Below are 19686 nucleotides of genomic sequence, written 5' to 3'. Positions count from 1 at the left end.
AGCTATCATTTTGTTGCCTTTAGGAATAACAGTCCTAAGGGCATTATGATAATACTTATCAGACAAATCAGAGTGGTGAGACCAGCACTGGACTAGGAACCAGTAACTACATTCTAGGTCCCGCTCCACCATGAGCCCTGGGACCTTAAGCAGGTTATTTCGGACCTTTTTCATCTTAGTTTTCTCATTAGTTTTGGGGACACTAACACCTGTGTTCTTTGTCTCACAGGATAATTGTGAGGCCTAAATGAATAGATGAAAATTTACTTGTTAAACTAAAGGCTGTAAAAAGGGCTATATATCTATCAAGACTTAAAAAAAAATTCTTGTATTTTTTATCTACCAAGCACTGTATATCACATACTTCCACATAAATCATCCTGTTTAAACCTCACCACAGCCCTGGGAGGTAGATGGTCTTATTCTCATTTTACAGATGAGGAAACTGAAATTCTGCAGGATTGTAATATGCCCAAAGAGCAAGCAATTACAGAGCTGGGACTCAAACCCAGGTCTCCTAATTCAAAATCTACTCGTTCTTCCTTTAGTTCTGTGTTTCTTAAACTCTGGAGTGTCAGGAAAGTGATTTCTTGGCGATGGGTAGCAGGAGGTGGGCAGAGGCCCTCAGAAATGGCTGCCCGCTGACTGCTCCTGCCCTCAGCTGAGGACTGACTTCGCTGGGAAACCCAGGGCCTGACTAGGGTTAGCAAACACGAGAGCCCTATGTCTAAAATACTCCCTTACCTGGAAACATTAAGTGTGGAGCTATTTTGCTTAAATTTCTCCTGAAAAGTGATGTTCGCCCCCAAAACAGAAGAATTGGGGTACAGCCAGGAATTCGCTTTTCAGGTCTCACAGGACCCAACTCTGAGTGGACGGCATCTTTGACAGCCGCCAATCCTACTTAGAGTGTCGTGGGTTGAGGGAAGCAGCGCTAAGAGGTGCTGCATCTGCTCCTGTCCTGTGTGGCCACTTTGCTCCTGCTAAGTTTCTGTCATTCCTGTTTTCTAGCTGAGGAAGCTGAAGTAAGTAAATTCTTCAAGGTTCCCACTTCGATTAATACCTGCTCAAGCCATTCTTAATGCCCACTTCAGGCTGATTCCGGAGCCTGAGCCTTTTCTACTGCTCTGTTGTTCACACTCCACCACGTGTGACACTGGGCTGGTTCCAAAGGGAAGAAGCATCAGTAGAAACCAGAGGAGGGGAGTGTTGTTAAGGCCTTTCTCTAAAACCGTGCAGTTTCATATATCTTCCAGTTGTGAGACCTGGTGAAAAACATTCTTTGTATTGTAAGGCTTTGGAAAGTAAAACACTGGACCCAGTAACATTGTACAGTAAGAAATTCTGAAAATCTAAACTTCCTGTGATTTCAGATCAGATCTTACTATGTTGGAATGGGTTTCAAACCCAGACAATAGCCCAGTTTCAAATGATATTTAATAAAACAATAGTTTGATAAAGAGCTGAAGGAATTTACATAACAAGTTTTAACCTCAAAATCTGCCAGGAAGTCATGAAAACCAGTGGTCTTCAGAGCACTCTTTTTATTTATTTTTATTTATTTATTTATTTTAACATCTTTATTGGAGTATAATTGCTTTACAATGGTGTGTTAGTTTCTGCTTTATAACAAAGTGACTCAGCTATACATATACATATATCCCCATAACTCCTCCCTCTTGCGTCTCCCTCCCACCCTCCCTATCCCACTCCTCTAGGTGGTCACAAAGCACCAAGCTGATCTCCCTGGGGAGCACTCTTTTTATGTTTCTGTCTGGACATCTAAGTCCTTGCTACTTGTCTGAACTAGGATTTTGCAGCAGTCTTCTGTACAGAGCTAAGAATCAGCCACGGGACCTTTGGGATTGCTGGGCCCATACTTATCTTTGAGCCATGACCCGGGTGTATGTTCTGCCATAGTCAGCGCCCTTGTTACTGCTCTCACCTTCATCCCTGTCCTATTAGAGGGTTGAAGCCTCTACAACAGCCAAATAGTGCTAGGAAGGACATTTATTTGTTGACGCTTCTCCCTTGTTTCTTGTCTTAAAAAAAAGTTTGAGAATTGGGGGAATTTTCGACGCTTGGGATATAGGGAAAAGTGAGCCTGTTTGTCTTGACGTCTCATTTCCGTCACGCTCAGGCACGTTTCCCCAAGTGCTGGCTCTGGAGAATGTGGAACAGTATGTTGTGGGTGATTTCAGAGACCAGTTTTTAAAACTATCACCAAGTTGGCCTTGTTAGAAGTCAAGGCTAAATGCAGTTCAAAGGGAAATTAGGAATACACAAACTCCTGGTTGCCAGCATGCATTTATTTAAACTTCAGTTTATTGCTCGACTAGGTAATGCCTTCACATAGTTTGGAATTCAAAAGCATACGCAATGAACAGTCTTCCTTCTGTCTTTGCCCAGCCACTTGGTTCCCTTCCCCAGTGACAGCAGTCTTAGCAGTTTCTTGTATGTTCTTCCAGAGAGATTTTATATAGAGATAAGCAAATATGCATATGTTTATGCTCTCCTTCCCCCTTGTTTTACCCAAATGGTGCTATGTACGCTTTGTATACACACTGTCTAGCACCTTGCTTTTTACAATTACCAGTATGTCTTGGAGGTTTTCCCATACTTATTCATAAAGAGCTTTCTTTTGATTGTTTTTTGTTTTGTTTTTTGAAAACTGAATTTTCCATTATTTGTACTGTGGTATATTTAACCAGTCTCCTATTGATGGTCATTTAGGTTTTCCCGGTCTTTTACCAACAGAGAGCACATGTCATCATTAAGGGTTCTCAGCAGTGCTGCAGGCATGTCCTCGGCTAGGTGAGAAGGGCTGGGGTCTAGTGTCCAAGGAGGGGTTGTCTGTGCTGGGGTCACAGGTGGTTCGTACACAGGACAGGAGAGAAAGCAGAGTGTATGGCCCAGATGCTAGTGGGTGGAGAGAGGATACATGTTGAAATGGTAGCTTGTGGACTTTCCTTTATGATTGTGTCTGTTTTCTCACTGATGTAGAAAATAAGGTCATCAGCTAAAATTAAGAGATAGAAAATCATATTAGATGGTTGAAGTGACAGAAGGAAAGTGTTGCCTACAAGAATGGGAAAGGGAATGAACTTGAGAATTTAATTGATGGCTGAGCACTCAAGATCAGTGTGTAATGAGAAGGAGACCAGTCAGCAGGGTTGTGAGTTTCTCCAGCCATATTCAGCTGTGTGCGGACCAGCATGAATCATTGCAGAGGTGGGTTTTGTCAGCGTTGGGGATTACCCAGGTGACCTTTGTCCTTCCTTCCACCGAGAGTGGCTTATTTAAGCTTTAGTTGTCAGTGATCATGAACAGTGAGATGTCTTAGCAAGCGAGTAGAAATACTGCAGATTTAGACCTGAGGCGCTGGAGACCAGACAGAGTAAATTCTTGTCCCTGCTATGCTGAAAGGAACCCTCTTGTGGCTTTCAGATTTCCGACTACATGATGCTGCCCGACACGGCCACCCTGTCCGAGCGGCTGCGAGTGTGTCTCCAGGAGGGCGATGAGAACCCTCGGGACTTCACCACCCTCTTCGACCTGTCCATCTACCAGCTGGACACCACTTCCCTCCCCAAGGTCATCAAGTCAGTACCTCGGCTCTCTCAGCTGCTCTGCACTCCATTGAGTGTTCGGTTTGAAAACACTGGCCTGGGGGCGGGAGTTAGGGGCACGGCAAGTGTGGTGTGCAGAACGTGTTCTCAGACCTGTGAGGAGGTTGGCCGAGACAGCTGGGAGTTCGGGGCGGGGCTCGGTACAGAGGGAACTGCCAGCAGTTGTCAGTTCCTGCTGTGTTCCAGGCTCTGTATTGGACATTTAGAGAAACCAGCTTGTTCCGGTTTGCCCAGGACATTCCTGGTCTGAGCACAGAGAGCCCCATGTCCCAGAAACCCCCCTCAGTAAACCGAGGGGGGCAGTCACCCTGTAAGCACTCCACACTGTGCCTTCATTTAATACTTTCAGTGGTCCTCTGAGTTACCTGCCTCACTTCCAACTGAGGAAACAGGTTTAGAGAGGGAAAGGATTCTCCCACGGTGGGAGCAGGGATCTCAAGCCAGGCCTGAGTATCTTTCAGGCCAGTCCTTGACTCTGTTTCATGCTGGCTTTGTTGGTGGTGTTCTGCATCCCTAACAACAGGGGCAGGGCCTAACATTTTTGAGCATCTCTGGCCTGGCACAGGATCGACATCTGGATAAACCAAAGGCTGAAGGCACAGCTACAGATGATTGTCTAACGTCCTGGCCCTGTACTTATGTTCAGGGTCATCAAGCACTCACAGAGCTCTGACTGTGCTGAGCACCGTACCTAAAGTGTATGGTTTTACGGAGGAGACAGACAAAAGCTGTGATGCAAGGTTAATCTAATGCTAAATGTGAAATGTAAAAGTGGAGGCCATGGCATAATGAGGAAAGAGAATTCGATTCCGACTGGGGTAAGCAGGGAAGACTTTAAGAAAGAGGGGCCATTTTAGCCAGGCATTGAGGATTTCAAAAAACATTTCTGGGTGACTTGTGTCTGCTTGGCCCTCTGATGGATGGCACACTTTAAGGGGTGAGAGGATTTCAGGAGATGGTTTGCGGTGTTGGGAGAGAACATTCTGCAGGGAGGTTGCTTTCTGAGCAAAGGCAGGGTATGTCCAGGCAAGGAAGTTCATTCCTAGTTGCCATTTGAACTGCATTTAGCCTTGACTCCTTTAACAAGTACCATGTTAATTTTTTATGTGCGTTGCTTTATCATGTACTAATCATAATACAGTTATTGTCCCTGTTTTACACATGAGGACACTGAGGCACAGAAAAAATAAGTGAGTTGCTTAAGGTCACACGGCTAGTTTTTGGTGGCACCTGAATTTGAATCCAGCCAATCTTAACCCTGAACCTGGGGAGAAATTATCTGGAGATATATTACTGTAGGAAGTTAGAGAGTCTCTGAAAAAGAGGACAACACTGACACCCCCAGAGCTGCCAGGGCATCTCTGTCACCCCCTCACCACCTGCAGGCTGCGGGTGACAGCCAGGTTGTAAATCCTGCCTGCACATTTGGCTCTTCATTTGCACTTTGGTTTTGAGCTCTGATGTTCTCCTTCTAACTCAGGGCTTTTCTTAGGATAACAAAAGTTCCATCAGGCTGCTCCGCTGGCTGCTTCCAGTCCGGCCGGCTTCTGCCGTTTTGACCTGCTTCTCTCCTGATGCAGGTGAACCAGGCCATCACGACCATTCTTCAGTGTTGAATGAGGGACTGATTGGAACTGTCTGCTATTTTAGTGTCGGCAGAGTCAGGTGGTGGATGTTTCAGAGGCTTGGACGGCTCCTTTCATTGTATTTGTCTTTCACACCACAGCAAAGGGCAGGAGTTACTGGTTTACAGTTTCTGTATGGAGCTCTTAGGTATTTTTATTCGCATGTAACAACTTTTGAATGCAGATTCTCTTTTTGAATAAAAATTGCATTCGTCATTAAATATTTATGTCAGCTGTAGGGTATTGCTCTGAAGTGACTTCATTTGTCCAGCTGGTCTTTACTGATGCCTGTGGGGTGTGAGGTAGAGAGAGTGTGGCGGTCCCTGCCCTCAGAGTTCATGGTGGGATGGAGAGTGAGACATGGGCGGTGAAAATGCACCACCAAAGGTCAGGCCAGAGTATTCTGGAATATAGAGCAGCCCCATTTCACAGATTTGTGTATAGCAATGGCATTTATTCTTGCCCTTTTCCCATATTGATCATCTTTCTGAATTAGGTTTTGCTTGCTTTTAAGATTAGCTTCTCCACCCATTCCCCACCCCCATCAAGTACACGTTGGCTACTAGTAGGAGGACGATTTGGGCAGGTGGTGAGCCGCGTGGAGAAAGGGAAGACTTAATGGAATTTATTTTATTACTTACACAGGGCTTCAGCACAGTCAGCTCTACCTAGGGACAGAAAACAGAATGTCATGGCTAGAATGACCAAGGCCAGGACTTGGCATCAGGGTTCTTTGTGTGTGGGTACTAGAACCTTTAGCTTAGAACTGCCTCTAATTCTGCCATCTGGGTAGACTGAGTCGCGGGGCTTCTGGTTGGCAGGGATTAGCCAGGTCTGAGTTCTGACCTTGCCTTTGTTGCTTCCTAAGCACATGACCTTGGGGAGCTACTTCAACTCTATACCTCTGTTTCCTCTTCTGTAAGAGATTACACCCACTGTCCAGGGCTGTTTTGAGGATTACATTAAATAAGTGCCTCGCACAGGGTCAGGCACAGCATGTGGCATGCGGTAGATGCTCAAGAAAAGTTATTTCTCTTCTCTCCGTGGGGATCATCTGCTCATTGCTAGGATAGACGTTCCCCAAGCATCTTGGACTAGTGGAGGTGGTGACGGCATAAGCTCAGCTAGCCATCTTTCTGCGGTCATAGACCTGTCTCCTTTCTCAAAGCACCCCTACAGAGAAACAGTCATGAACTTTGTCCACACCCCTTGGCATTTGCTTGCTTAGATGAATTTTGAAAGGCCACAAATGAGCACACAATTTAAGTTGGGTGAGTGAGTATATTTTAATTTGCCTCATTCCCAGAGGAGGTCACAGAGCTTGTACAATCTATACCCCAATGCAGAAGGTCAAATTAAGGTTTGGGAGGACGGAGGCAAAGGGGAAGCCGCAATAAAAAAACTACCATGGGGGAAGGTCAGCCCTTGACTCCATTAACTCCTTCGTGCCATTCTCACTCCGCCACAGCTGCTCTGGCTGCCCTGCTTTTCCGTGAAAATGTCTCGCTCCCCTTTCCCTCTTCTTGCTCTGGCCTCTGCCTGGGACGCCTCTGAGGGAGACTGCCTGACCTGCCCCTCCCCTCACTCAGGGCTGCTCTGGCAAAGCCCCACTCCCTGCCCCTTCCCTGTCTCTGTCCCTCTCTCCAGATTTGCTTTTCTTCCTAATGCTTATTAATCCCTGGCATCTTGGCTTTTGTTTATTGTGTGTCTCTCTTCCGCTAGAATGTCAGTCCCACGAGGGCCTGCCTTGGTCTCTTTCTTCCCCTGCTGCCGTACTCCTGGCAGATAAAACTGCCTGGTACACAGTAGGTGTTCAGTAGATGTTTGTGGAGTGAATGAGCACACAGAAGTGCATATCCTGTGGATCTGTTCAGTCACCAGAAGCAGACTTCAGATTTGACTCCTGTCTCTTGATGGTGAAAACAAACAAGGAAACACAGTGAGTTACAAGATTCACGGTGTCCAGTGGGTAAAAATTAAAAGCCTATTAGGAGAAGCCCGATAGGAAACTTGAATGAACTTTCCCTTTCAGTTCTCAATAAAGTCATGCCGTCTGTTGCAGTAGAGAAGATTCCTGAAAGGATCATTACATTATGTGTAACAGTACATTTTGTGTGATTTTTATTTTTTTTGCCAAAGTGCTGAGCCTCCTGATCGTTGGAGACGAGCACCGTGAGATCAGTTAGACATGCTTTGCATCAGTGTCTCATCTTGATTCCTGCTTTTTTATCTTCTTCTTAACACAGGGCTCACGAACAGCTAAACGTGAAACATGAACCTCTCCAGCTCATCCAACCTCAGTTTGAGACGCCGCTGCCAGCCCTTCAGCCAGCGGTCAGTGGGTGTGTGGGGGGCATCCTGCCGCGGAGCCCCGCTGTTTGCCCCTCCCTCACCAGCTGGCCTCGTGTGGGGCTGGCTTCCTCATGGGGTCATGCTTCTCTGGCTCAAACCATGCACAGAGACCAAATCTGTTAGTATTCTACAGGGACTTCCATTTGGTGTAGTTCCCAACTGAGGAATCACGGGTGTGGACCTCTCTGGCTGTTAAACGTTTCCTGTCTTGTGGGGTTGAAGGGCATGTATGAGAACACCTGGCTGAAAAGGAGGAAGAGCTTTGTGCTAGAAAGCTTTGAGCTCTCCAGGCAACGGGCACTCAGATTCACAGCACAGTTCTAAGAGCCCGGGGACAGTCATGTGTCTATAGGTTATTTTTCAACATTCCAGTCCAGCGTGAGCTCCACTTGCCTTCAAAATTGTCTTATCCCCCCACATTCTGGAAGGTTGTGAGCCAGCTGGCTTCACCTTGGTAACCTGAAAATCGGCCACAGCGGAAGTGTTTACAAAACAGGAAATGACAAATGCTACAGATGAGGCCTCTTGTTTTGAGTGATAGCTCAACATTTATCAGCACACCACTGCCTCATACCTGCAAATTCTGGCTATAAGTTCAGCACTTTCTACATTAATCTACATCTGTTTCCCCAATTTCTGTTCCTGAAGAACTCATCATCAGATGAGAAACGACTCATGCAATCAAGTGTTCAACACAAATTTGCACAAAATGCAAATAAGCCGGATAAGCCCCAAGCTGTGTGTCCTTGCATGAGTTGGTACATGCAAGGGCGCTGGTACATCAGCTTGGCGAGTTTGGCGGCGTGCTTGGAGCTGGTTCTACTGGGTTGCTTGCACTGGGCCGCCGTCTTGCTTGCTGTGGCCTCATGGGTTAGGACGGAAGGAGGTGATGGGCGCTGGGCGGTTCTTCGTCTCATTTTCCTTACATCTCATCACCGTCAGTTATGGCTTTGGATGCGCTCTTTCATGAAAGACTTTATTGCCTTTTAGGTTTTCCCTCCTAGTTTCAGGGAATTATCACCCCCTCCGCTGGAGCTATTTGACTTAGATGAGACGTTCTCCTCTGAGAAGGCCCGGCTTGCTCAGATCACCAATAAGTGTGAGTGTGGTCAAATTCTTGTTTGTTTTCTTTTGTGAGTTTTATTAAATTGTGAATTTCTGAGATTTGTCGTGAAAGAAAGCTTAGAGTTTGTTTAGGAAGAACAGAATATGAATGGAAGTATAAAAGCACAATTTTTGTTTATTTCATGTGAATGATGTGGCTTGTTTCCCTAGGGGTCAGTTAGCTCAGTGAGCTAGAACGTGGTGCCAGGCAGAGGCCAGGGTCTCAGCTTTAATTCCTGTGTGTCTTTAGTTCTGACCTGTTGGGTGACCCCAGGATGAATTCTGACTCTGGCTGCCTCTTAGCAAACCTAGGCCATTGGTCACAGGAGCCGTTGAATAAAAAAATTCAGTCAGGGCCAAGAGAATTACAGAGACTTCAAATTGGAAGGGATTCTAGAGAGAGTCAAGTGTGCCCACCCTGACCCGTGGGTGAGGAAATGAGGCTCCGGGCCACACAGCTACAGGGTGAGTCGTGTTCCCGACTCTCAGCCCCGTGCTCCTCCTGACATGCCCTTCCTCCAGCACAGCAGGTGGACCTGCACACATGGATTCGGAGACAGAAAATTGAGGCAGTGACCCCACTCCTGGGAATCTAACCTAGGGAGATAAATGAAGGTACACAGATGACTACGACATTACTTATTAAAAAATAAAATACAGTTGGGAATAGCCTTAGTGTTCACTCACAGGGAAATGGTAGTAAATTGCACCACATTCAATCAGTGGGACAATATGTAGTCATTATAAAAGAGGCTTACAAAGGCCAGGGGGTGACACTGAGATTCCTAAATGAAGAAAGCAAGATATAAAACTGCACTTAGAGTAGGATCCCAACTATGTGAACATCTGTATGTGCTCGAAGACCAGAAAGGAATGTGCAAAAATGAAAATAGTTCAATGTCAGACACCTTTACTGCATCTCTGTTCCATGCCAGGCATTGTGGTAGGTGCTAGGCAATCAGAAATTAGCAAGACCTAGTAATTAGTCCAGTGGGAATAATAGACCTGTGAAGGATCAGACCCTTTGACCATGCGTTTCTGTTTCTAGCGGTTTATCCTGCAGAAATCCTAGTAGAAATGCATAACAGAAAAGATATAGAGATATTAATTGTAGCATTCAAAAAATAGACAACAACAGTCTAATAGTCTATCAGTAGGAGAATTGGTTTTAAAAAATATGAGACAAAGTGGAATATTATACATCTGTTAAAAGAAAGATGTGGAGCATAAGCTTTGACTGGAATGTCCATGTTACATCGTTAACTGATGACAGCAACTTACAGAACTATTATAGTTTGATCCCCTGTTTTTACACATATGTAGACATGTAGACATACATGGCAGTAATTACCCTAGGAAGTATTGGTGGGGGTAGAGCTAGAGCGAGAGAACACTTCTATCATAACTTTAAAAATGCAAATCAGAGGGGAAGAAAAGAAATTACAGTATAGTGTAAGTAGGGCAGTAATGGCTGTCCATCCTTGATACAGGACTGGGGATGGTTACACAGAGAATTATGGATGATTTTTTGTTTCTTTTATTTCCTTTCCTATAATATTGCTATAGTAAATGCTATTTAAAATACCCCTGGGACTTCCCTGGCAATACAGTGGTTAAGACTCCACGCTTCCACTGCTGGGGGCGCGAGTTTGATCCCTGGTCAGGGAACTGAGATCCTGCAAGCTGCGTGGTGCGGCCAAAAAAATTTTTTTAAATAAATAATATAAATAAAATAAAATACGCATATGTCCTTCACATAATGATCCTTGCGGCAATCAGAGAATGGTACTTTGATTCCCCGCCGGTGGCTCTTGTTCTTTGTAATGTGGGAATGCCAGATCTGGTAATAGCGAGCCAGAACCTGGCTAGCTTTATTCTAATTAGGAGTGTCACACTTTTGTCCTAATTTACAAAAACAGCACATCAGAGATCTCTACAGTTTGTCACTGTTTAAGTCCTTTGGTCACATTACCCAAGGGAGAGGTGAGTGATCTTGAGAGATGTAGGAACCTGACAGGGATACCCAAACCCCAGTAAGTCTGTACTTGGGGAAGGGCAGAGTCACAGGTGAACCTAACTGCCCCAACTGTGCTTAGGTACTGAAGAAGACCTGGAATTCTACATCAGGAAGTGTGGTGACATCCTTGGAGTCACCAATAAACTACCAAAGGACCAGCAAGATGCCAAACATATCCTCGAGCACATCTTCTTCCAAGTGGTGGAATTCAAGAAATTGAACCAGGTACAGAACCCAGAAGGCCCACTCAAGTGGGAGTCCTTCCAGTGGTGATATCATCCATAAACTGGACTTCTCGTGTTCCATGCCATTCATTCTGCAGGCATTTCACTAGCTACTAGGTGAACAAAACAGATGATGTTCCCTGCACTTCTGGGACATATATCTAGCTGGAGGAGACAGTAAACAATAAACGTAATATATAAGTAAATCACATAGGATGCTAGGAGATGATAAGCGCTATTAAAAAGTAGAGCAGGGTCAGAGGGGTCAGTGTGCTGAATGTGGTGATATTAAATTAAATAGGGTGGTCAGGATAGGCCACACTACAAAGCTGACATGGGAGCAAAGACTTGAAGGTGTTGAGGGAGTTGGCCATGGAGATAGCTGGGGGACAAGTGTCCCAGGCAGAGAGAAGACCTGTGCAGAGTCCCTAAGGCTGGGCTCTGCCTGGCTTGTTTGAGGGACAGCAGTAATGCCTGTGTGGCTGGAGATGACTGAACCAAGGATGGAGCAGCAGGACGTGAGGTCAGCACCTTATGTTAGAAATCATCTTGCCCAGGGCTGAGGACCAAGAACTTAAAAATTATGCCTGGCCTTCATCTTGCGTATCCCTGGACAGGATTTCTAAAATTAAATGTCCAACCAAGGTTGGTAAATGGGCATTCATTTATATACTACTGATGAGAGAATAAGCTGGTTCCACTTTTATGGAGATATTTTTTATAATATCGTTCAGAAGCCCTAAATATATATATATACATATATATATATATATATATATATATATATATATATATATATACACCTTTGACCCAGCAATTCTAATGCTTAGAATTTGTCTTAATAATATAATCCTGGGATTTCCCTGGTGGTCCACTGGTTAAGACTCCACACTTCCACTGCAGGGGGCACAGATTCAATCCCTGGGCGGGGAACTAAGATCCTGCATGCCATGTGGCGTGGCCAGAATATATATACATATTCCTGAATGTGTGCAGATTTACCAGTCAGGATGCTCAGTGAAGCACTGTTCTAATTGAAGAAAAACTTTCATCAGTAGGGAACAAGTACCTAGGGTGCATCCATAAGATTAAGAATGTTTAGAAGGATGTTTAAGGACTTAGGAAGACATTCATGATACAGTAAATGGGGTGGGGGGAAAGGACTATAAAACAGTATAAAGAGAATGTCCATCTTTCATACACACACACACACACACACACACACGATTTTAGATGCTGAACAGAGAGACTGATTAGGATCTGAGCCGCTACTGGCGGGGGCTGGCTCTGCTGTGTACTCATATTATAATATATGCCTCGTATGTCCCGGGCTGGTGCTAGATGTCAGGGCTGTGGTGGTGAGTGCTGTCGTTGCTGTCTGCCTGAGCTACGTGCAGTGAGCGAGACAGGAACATCTGGGCAATTAGAGTGCTCTGAGATCAGTGCCAGGAAAGCAACTCAGAGGCAAGGTATTGGTATCCTTGCTCAGCACTGAAATGTGAGGTGGGGGCCAGGTAGATTCCCAGCAGTACTTACCTTGGTGGCAAGGCAGGGTCAGGCCCCTAAGGCCAAGGTAAGAAGGCTGGTGTGGTGTCTGCATCAGTACCTTCAAATGTATTTGCTCCCCATTCATCATGGTGGGTGGTAGGCTGTGGTCAGAGCCTTCTCCTGGTCGTGAAAACTTAATCCTCGGGCTGGATTTAGCCTTAAAGCCCAGAGATTAGCTATGTGTCCCAATCAGTGATGATTTAGAATCTCTAATCAAAGTCCAAAACAACAAAGAGTTCACATTTCAGGTTTTGAACTGAAATTCTAAGATTCTCTGTCTTATTCCCTCATCCAGGAACATGATATTGATACAAGTGAAACGGCATTCCAGAACAATTTCTGAGGACCAAGCCTCTTCAAGCATTTTCTGCCTCCAGATTCTCTCTTTATAAACTCTTTTTGAATTGTCCCTCAATTCTTTATCAAAATTGTCTATACAGTCTTTCTTCTGTGAGCTGTGGAAGGTCTGTGCATCTTCTATAGTGCCCAGAGAGGGATAACATTTCTAACTTCTGTAAGGTGTGTTCCATTTTTTAAATTAAATCTGTTTGAATATGTATTTTTATAATTTATGCATCAGTCTTTCATTGAAGTCTTTTCTTTCGACTCCAGTTCTAGATTTGAGTCTCTTTTATCAGAAGCATAAATAACTCTCAAGCTTATGAATACTGTACAGCTTTTGGACTAGCTCAAAAGGATAGAAAACAAACTTAACCCACAGTCTGTTTGCCCCACTGTACCTAATGAAAAAGGTAAAATAGTTGATAGGTATCTTCTTTACATAGCTTACTCACTCCTTCATCTCCCAGCTGCATACAGGCACAACCATTTGGAGGCTGTTGCCTTCACCCACACTTTGTCCCTCTCCTCTGAGCTCCTGCCACTCAGTTCTATCATCGTTTTAGGTTATAACGCAGGGCAAAATGTGATCGTCTGTCCCAAGGACAATGGGAGAGACTGTACCTGCTTGAATGGAGCAGTTGATGTGGAAATGCACAGCATTTGTGCATTGTGCAAATGTACTGGATACACTGGGAACCAGCTTTGGGGAAAGCCTGAAAGCCAGATAGAAGATTGCAAAACCACTGCCAGCGTGTAAGGGGTATGGTGCAATGGGAATAGCTTAGCTGGTGGGTTCTGTAAAGATAGAACTTTGGAAGGAAGGCCCTTAGGGGGAGTGTCATATAACTCCAAGAGGAAGTAACGAGAGTGCGGATTTAAGATGCTGTTGTAGGAGAGGTGGCATTCTGAAATAGATTTGGTCTGGGCGTTTGAGGTCAGGTTGGCAAGATTTTGAGCCTGACTGCCTGGGACAGTGGTGGAGTTTTTGGAAGACGGGGATTCTGAAGCGTGAGCTGTTGCAGAGCATAGGAGCCAGCTGAGACAGTGGCAATACGTGCAAGTGGTAATAACCAGTAAATAGCTAGAAATACCTAACTAAGGCTTAGGAAAGGTGTCCAGTCTCAAGACCTGAGTTGTTCACATGGAGTTGGATAATTGAAGCCAGGAAAATAGTCTGTCGAGGAATTAACATTTTTGGAAGTTCACTTTTTGAAATTTGTATTGGAGTCTAGTTGCTTTACAGTGTTGTGTTAGTTTCTGCTGTACAGCCAAGTGAATAGTTATACGTATACATATATCTCCTCTTTCTTAGATTTCCTTCCCATTTGGGTCACCACAGAGCATTCAGTAGAGTTCCCTGTGCGATATAGTAGGTTCTCATTAGTTATCTATTTTATACATTTTTGGAAATTTAAAACCTTGGGGAGAAAGGCTCAAGTCACATCCTGAATTTCAAATGATTTTTTCATGTTAAGGCTCTGTAGGCTTCCATTCTCTGACACTGAAGCCCTAGTGCAGGGCTTATTCAGAGTAGCCAAGCCAGAACACAGTGTTAGGGATGGGGGAGGCCACTTTGCTCAAAGGGCAGACCTGGGGGCCAGCTGAGAACAAGCAGCTGTGGAACAGCAGGGAGTGTCATGGAAATGTATTTGGAATACATTCCAAAAATGTGCTCAACAATTACCTCCCATCCCATGTGCTCTTCTCTTACACTGTGGTTTTGGTTCTCCTGCCATTGAGAGGTGAGATCTCTATTCCCTCCCTCTCAATCTGGCACTATGTTACTGACACTGTGACTTCTGAGGCTAGGTCATAAAAGGCTATACAGCTTCTGCCTGGTTCACTTGGGGCACTCGGAGCCTCCATACAAGTCTGTGGCCACCTGGATAGGCTACGTGGATATGCCACGTATAGATGTTCTGGCCAACAGCCAGAGGTCCCAACCTGTACGAGCATCACCTGCTAAACACGTGGTGAAGAGGACTCCAAACATGAAGTCACCCCTAGTCTGTTGAGTTGTCCTAGTTGAGTTCCCAGACATCATGGAGCAGAGACAAGCTGTCTCTGCTCTGACCTTCCTGAATTCCTGACCCACAGAATCTATGAACATAATAAAATGGCAGTTTTAAGCCATTAATTTGGAGTAAACTGTTATGCAGCAGTAGATAACAATTTTGTTATTGAGGTAACACTGGTGTATAACATTCTGTGTTTCATGTGTACATTTCTACTCCTCTATTTCCTACAGTGTGCTCACCACCATAAATTTAGTTTCCATCTGTCACCACAGTTGATCCCTTTTATCCATTTTGCCCTCCCCTCTGCCTCTTCCCCTCTTGTAACCACTACTCTGTTCTTTGTATCTACGTGTTCATACCTACAATTTTATTTTTTATCTTTTTATAAATTTACTTATTTATTTATTTTTGGCTGCGTTGGGTCTTCATTGCTGCGCGTGGGCTTTTAGTTGCAGCGAGCGAGGGCTGCTCTTTATTGTGGTGCGCGGGCTTCTCATTGCAGTGGTTTCTCTTGTTGCAAAGCATGGGCTCTAGGTGTGCAGGCTTCAGTAGTGGCACACGGGCTCAGTAGTTGTGGCTTGCAGGCTTAGTTGCTCCGCGGCATGTAGCATCTTCCTGGACCAGGGCTCAAATCCGTGTCCGCTTCATTGGCAGGCTGATTCTTAACCAGAGGACACAGAGGACTAGGGAAACCTAGGTCCAGAGGAGCACTGCCTGCCTGCTAACCTGGATCTTCTCCCCCCACACTACTGACTCGAGAAGGTTCCTCGGAGGAAGCAAGGCCTGTCCTGCCATGCGTCAGCTGCCTTTTCCCCTTCGTCTATGGGTGACTGTGGCAAGGATGTATGTTTTTCCCCAACTTCTTATGAAAAACTTGAACCATACAGAAAAGTGGTAAGAATAGTACAATAAACACCAGTACCCACCACCTACTTTCAAAAGTTAACATATTGCCATGTATACTTGATGTGTGTATAATTTTTCTTACTGAACATCTGAAATTAAACTTCAGACATTATAATACTTTACCCCTTAATATACATCAGTGTATAACTACAACACACCATTATCATACCTAATATTTAATATTTATTCAGATGTCTCCCAACTGTCCCCAAAATGTTTTATAGATGTTTTTTCAAGCCAGGATCCAGTCAAGTTTCATATATTGGATTTGTCTCTTTAGTTTCTTTAAATCCAATACACAGTCTCCCTACCTCTTTCTTTGGTTCCTTTTTCTTTCCTTTTTTTTTTTAAATGACATTGACTTTTTGAAGAGACTAAATTTATCTGATGTCTATTAACTTGTCCCTTTATCTCCTTTATTTCCTGCATACTGGAAGTTAGACATAAAAGGCTAGCTTTGAATTAAACATTTTTGGCAAGAATATTTCATAGGTGATGCTATGTATAATGTCAGATTGGTCCAGTATTAGTGAAGTTAAGTCTAAACAATTGGTTAAGATAACGAGCAGGGCTGTTTTTAAATTCAAACATGAGCCTTTTATCCCAGATGCTGTTCACCTATGTGCACATACTTTTTCTGGCACATAAACCACTTGAGATGAAAAAGTTAACTGACTCGAACAAGTGTTTCAACTTCACTCTTTAAAAAAAAAACACACACATACACACAAAACAACAATAAAGTGGTAGTACCAGTCCTAGCAGGTAGCAGCGAAAAAAAAAATTGTTGGAGACTTTGTTGAACTCAAAAAATCTCTCATCAGAGAAATGTTGGTATCAAAACGAAGAGGAGGGGGCTTCCCTGGTGGTGCAGTGGTTAAGAATCCTCCTGCCAATGCAAGGGACACGGGTTCGATCCCTGGCACGGGAAGATCCCACATGCCGTGAAGCAACTAAGCCCGTGTGCCACAACTACTGAAGGCTGCGCACCTAGGGCCCGTGCTCTGCAACAAGAGAAGCCACGACAATGAGAAGCCTCCACTCACAACTAGAGAAAGCCCGCGCTCAGCAATGAAGACCCAACACAGCCATAAATAAATAAATAAATAAATAAATAAATTTATTTATTTATTTAAAAGAAAAACGAAGAGGAGGGACTTCCCTGGTGGCCCAGTGGTAGAGAATCCACCTTGCAATGCAGGGGACTCAAGTTCGATCCCTGGCCTGGGGAACTAAGATCCCACATGCCGCGGGGCAACTAAGCCCACGGGCCACAACTACTGAGCTCTCACACCTCAACTAGAGAGTCCGCGTGCCACAAACTACAGAGCCCACGCTCTCTGGAGGCTGCACGCCACAACTAGAGAGAGAAAACCCGCACTTCCCAACTAGAACGAAGCCTGCGGGCCGCAACGAAGAGCCAGTGTGCCACAACTAAGACCCTATACAGCCAAAAATAAATAATAAGTAAATAAATATTAAAAGAAAAAAAAAAGGGCTTCCCTGGTGGCGCAGTGGCTGAGAGTCCGCCTGCCGATGCAGGGGACGCGGGTTCGTGCCCCGGTCCAGGAAGATCCCACATGCCGCGGAGCAGCTGGGCCCGTGAGCCATGGCCGCTGAGCCTGCGCGCCCGGAGCCTGTGCTCCACAACGGGAGAGGCCGCAACAGTGAGAGGCCTGCGTGCCGCAAAAAAAAAAAAAACAAAAAACGAAGAGGTGATAACATAATGAGAGAGATGTATGGGTGACAAAGGGTCTCTCCTCCCCCAAGAGCACGGAGGAAAACTTGAAGTATCTTATGATAGATCATAGATCCATTGTGTGGCTTTTGCTAAGTTACTTCTTATTCATAAAATCATATGTGAGACGTTTTCAAACTCTCCCGTAAAAGGTCCTAGAGCGCTACGTATGCCTTAAGGAAATTTAAATTTTAATTTAAAAAATTTTAGGTAATACGTAAGCACGGGGCTGAAGGATGTTGAAAGAGAATTTCACCCTCTTTAGCCATTCAGTTCCTCTTTCTGCAACCAATGTTATTAATTTCTTCCGCTGCCTTCAAGAGACAGGAAGAAATATATACTTTAAAAAGAGTAATAAATCTTGCTTATACCAAATTTTAACACGAAGCCCACTAATGATTCATCCTAGGGTTGCGCTCCTGCAGCTCACAATGCGAGAGAGAAATAAACCTCGTAAGAGTTGCTGACGGTGACAAATAGCGTGAAGGAAACTTGCAGTGTCAGGGGCTTGTGCAGGGCTTGCTGAGCCACACGGCGAGTCAGGGACGGCTCGAGGTTGAAGGGGGTCTACCGGGCTCCGGGCCGTGACCGCCATAGTGTCGGAGGCCGGCGACGTACCTGCCCTGCTCCCTCTCCTCCCCCGGGCCTTTCACCCGTCCTCTCACGATCAGGCTCCCAGGGAGTATGGCTCAGAGGGCGCGGGGCCGGCGGGAGTCACCGGGCGAGACCGCGTCGCGGGGAAAGTCTGCGGGAGCTCCACAGCCCAGCAGCCGGGATCCGACCTAACCCCAAGCCCGCGCCCTATAGTGACGTCAGGCCGTGCGACTCCCGCGATGCCTCGCGCGGAGCCGGAGCCGGAGCGCGCGCCTGGAAGTGGGCCGGCTCTGGGCGGAGGCGCGGGCCCCGCGGTCAGACGGCCTGGGATCTTCGGCCTTTATTCACTAGTTGGACCCCTCGAAACAGGTGACGTCTCTTGTCCCTGCTCACTGTGGGCGGCGAGAGACTGCCAGGTGGACTCCAAGGCCTGATTTTCCCTCTCCATCTTCACAGGTGGGTGATGTTACCTTCAAGTGCGGCCGCGGGGCCTGGCCGGGCTGGGCCGTGCAGGTGGTTTCCACCCGCCTCTGGACTAGGCCTTGGTGTCCGTCGTTCGTTCCCTCCCTGAATTTGTGCCCTAACTCCTTAATCCACGACTCCTTCCAGCTTGATTGCTGAACTGCAAGTGGCCATGTTACAAAAGGAAGAACTAAATGTTTGTGAAAGCTGATGCCCCAGAAGGCCCAGGATGAGAAGTCAGAGGTGTGGGCTGGACGTGGTGTGTGTATTAAAGCAGTCCAGGATCCTGGCTCTTCTCTTGGAGTCTCATACCCCTCATCAGGAGTGCAAGAGATTTGCATTAGTTCCCCGATTGACCAGGAATGGAACCCGTGCCCCATGAAGTGGGAGTGCGGAGTCCTAACCACTGGACCGCCAGGGAATTCCCAGAAGGTTTCTAAGAGACCAAATTCTCACCCTTTGCGATTGCATAAATGAGGACACAGCTGGGGCGGGCATGAGTCTGGACAAGCCCACGCAGGGTTGATTGCCCTGTTCTGTGGTCAGTGACCCCACACTTCTCCCAGTGATTGAAGAGGGACCCCTAGAGTCATGCAAATGGAACATATCCATCACTCCCCCAAAACGTCCTCGTGTCCCTTTGTCATCCCTTCTCTACAACCATTGTCACTTTAGATTGGTTCTGTCACTAGATTGGCTTGCAATTTCTGGAGTCGTGTGTAAATGGAATCACAAAGTGTGTACTCTTTGTCTTCTTTCAGCCTAATTATTTTGAGATTCACATTGTATAAGTAATTCCTTTTTATTGTCAGAGTGGATATATTTGTTTTATATCTATAATTTGTTTATCCAGTTACCTGTTGATGGACATTTGGGGTGTTTCCAGTTAGGGGCTATTACAAATAAAAGTATGTAAAAGGCTCTGTGTGAACATGTGCATTCATTTTTCTTGGCTCCATATGGCTGGGTCATATGGTAGGTGTATATGTTTTTAAGAAACTGCTGAGCTGTTTCCAAAGTGGTTGTACACTTTCACATTCCACCAGCAGTATTGGAGAAGTCTGATTACTCCCCATCTTCAACACTTGACATGATTAGTCTTTTTAGTCAGCGATTGTAATAGGTGT

General features: G+C 45.5%; 1 protein-coding gene across 4 annotated transcripts in view; it reads left to right on the top strand.

Annotated features, from left to right (window-relative positions):
- IFT52 (intraflagellar transport 52) overlaps positions 1–13066 on the top strand; it is a 32690-nt gene extending 19624 nt beyond the window's left edge. For 3 of the 4 annotated variants that reach the window (XM_029221547.1, XM_029221551.1, XM_029221550.1), the window contains 5 exons: positions 3448–3602; positions 7501–7588; positions 8597–8705; positions 10807–10952; positions 12795–13047. In XM_029221547.1, the coding sequence (XP_029077380.1) occupies positions 3448–3602; positions 7501–7588; positions 8597–8705; positions 10807–10952; positions 12795–12842 (546 nt within the window). In that variant the 3' untranslated portion in view covers positions 12843–13047. Of the gene's footprint in view, positions 1–3447; positions 3603–7500; positions 7589–8596; positions 8706–10806; positions 10953–12794 lie in introns of all 4 variants that reach the window. The other variant, XM_029221548.1, reaches the window with a different exon arrangement.
- The last annotated feature ends 6620 nt before the right edge of the window (positions 13067–19686 follow it).

This window comes from Monodon monoceros, unplaced genomic scaffold, assembly GCF_005190385.1.
Source record: "Monodon monoceros isolate NGI ecotype Baffin Bay Population unplaced genomic scaffold, NGI_Narwhal_1 Super_Scaffold_13, whole genome shotgun sequence".
Lineage (NCBI taxonomy): Eukaryota > Metazoa > Chordata > Mammalia > Artiodactyla > Monodontidae > Monodon > Monodon monoceros.
The sequence above is the reverse complement of the archived record's forward strand: the minus strand, read 5'-3'. Positions and strand labels throughout refer to the sequence as shown.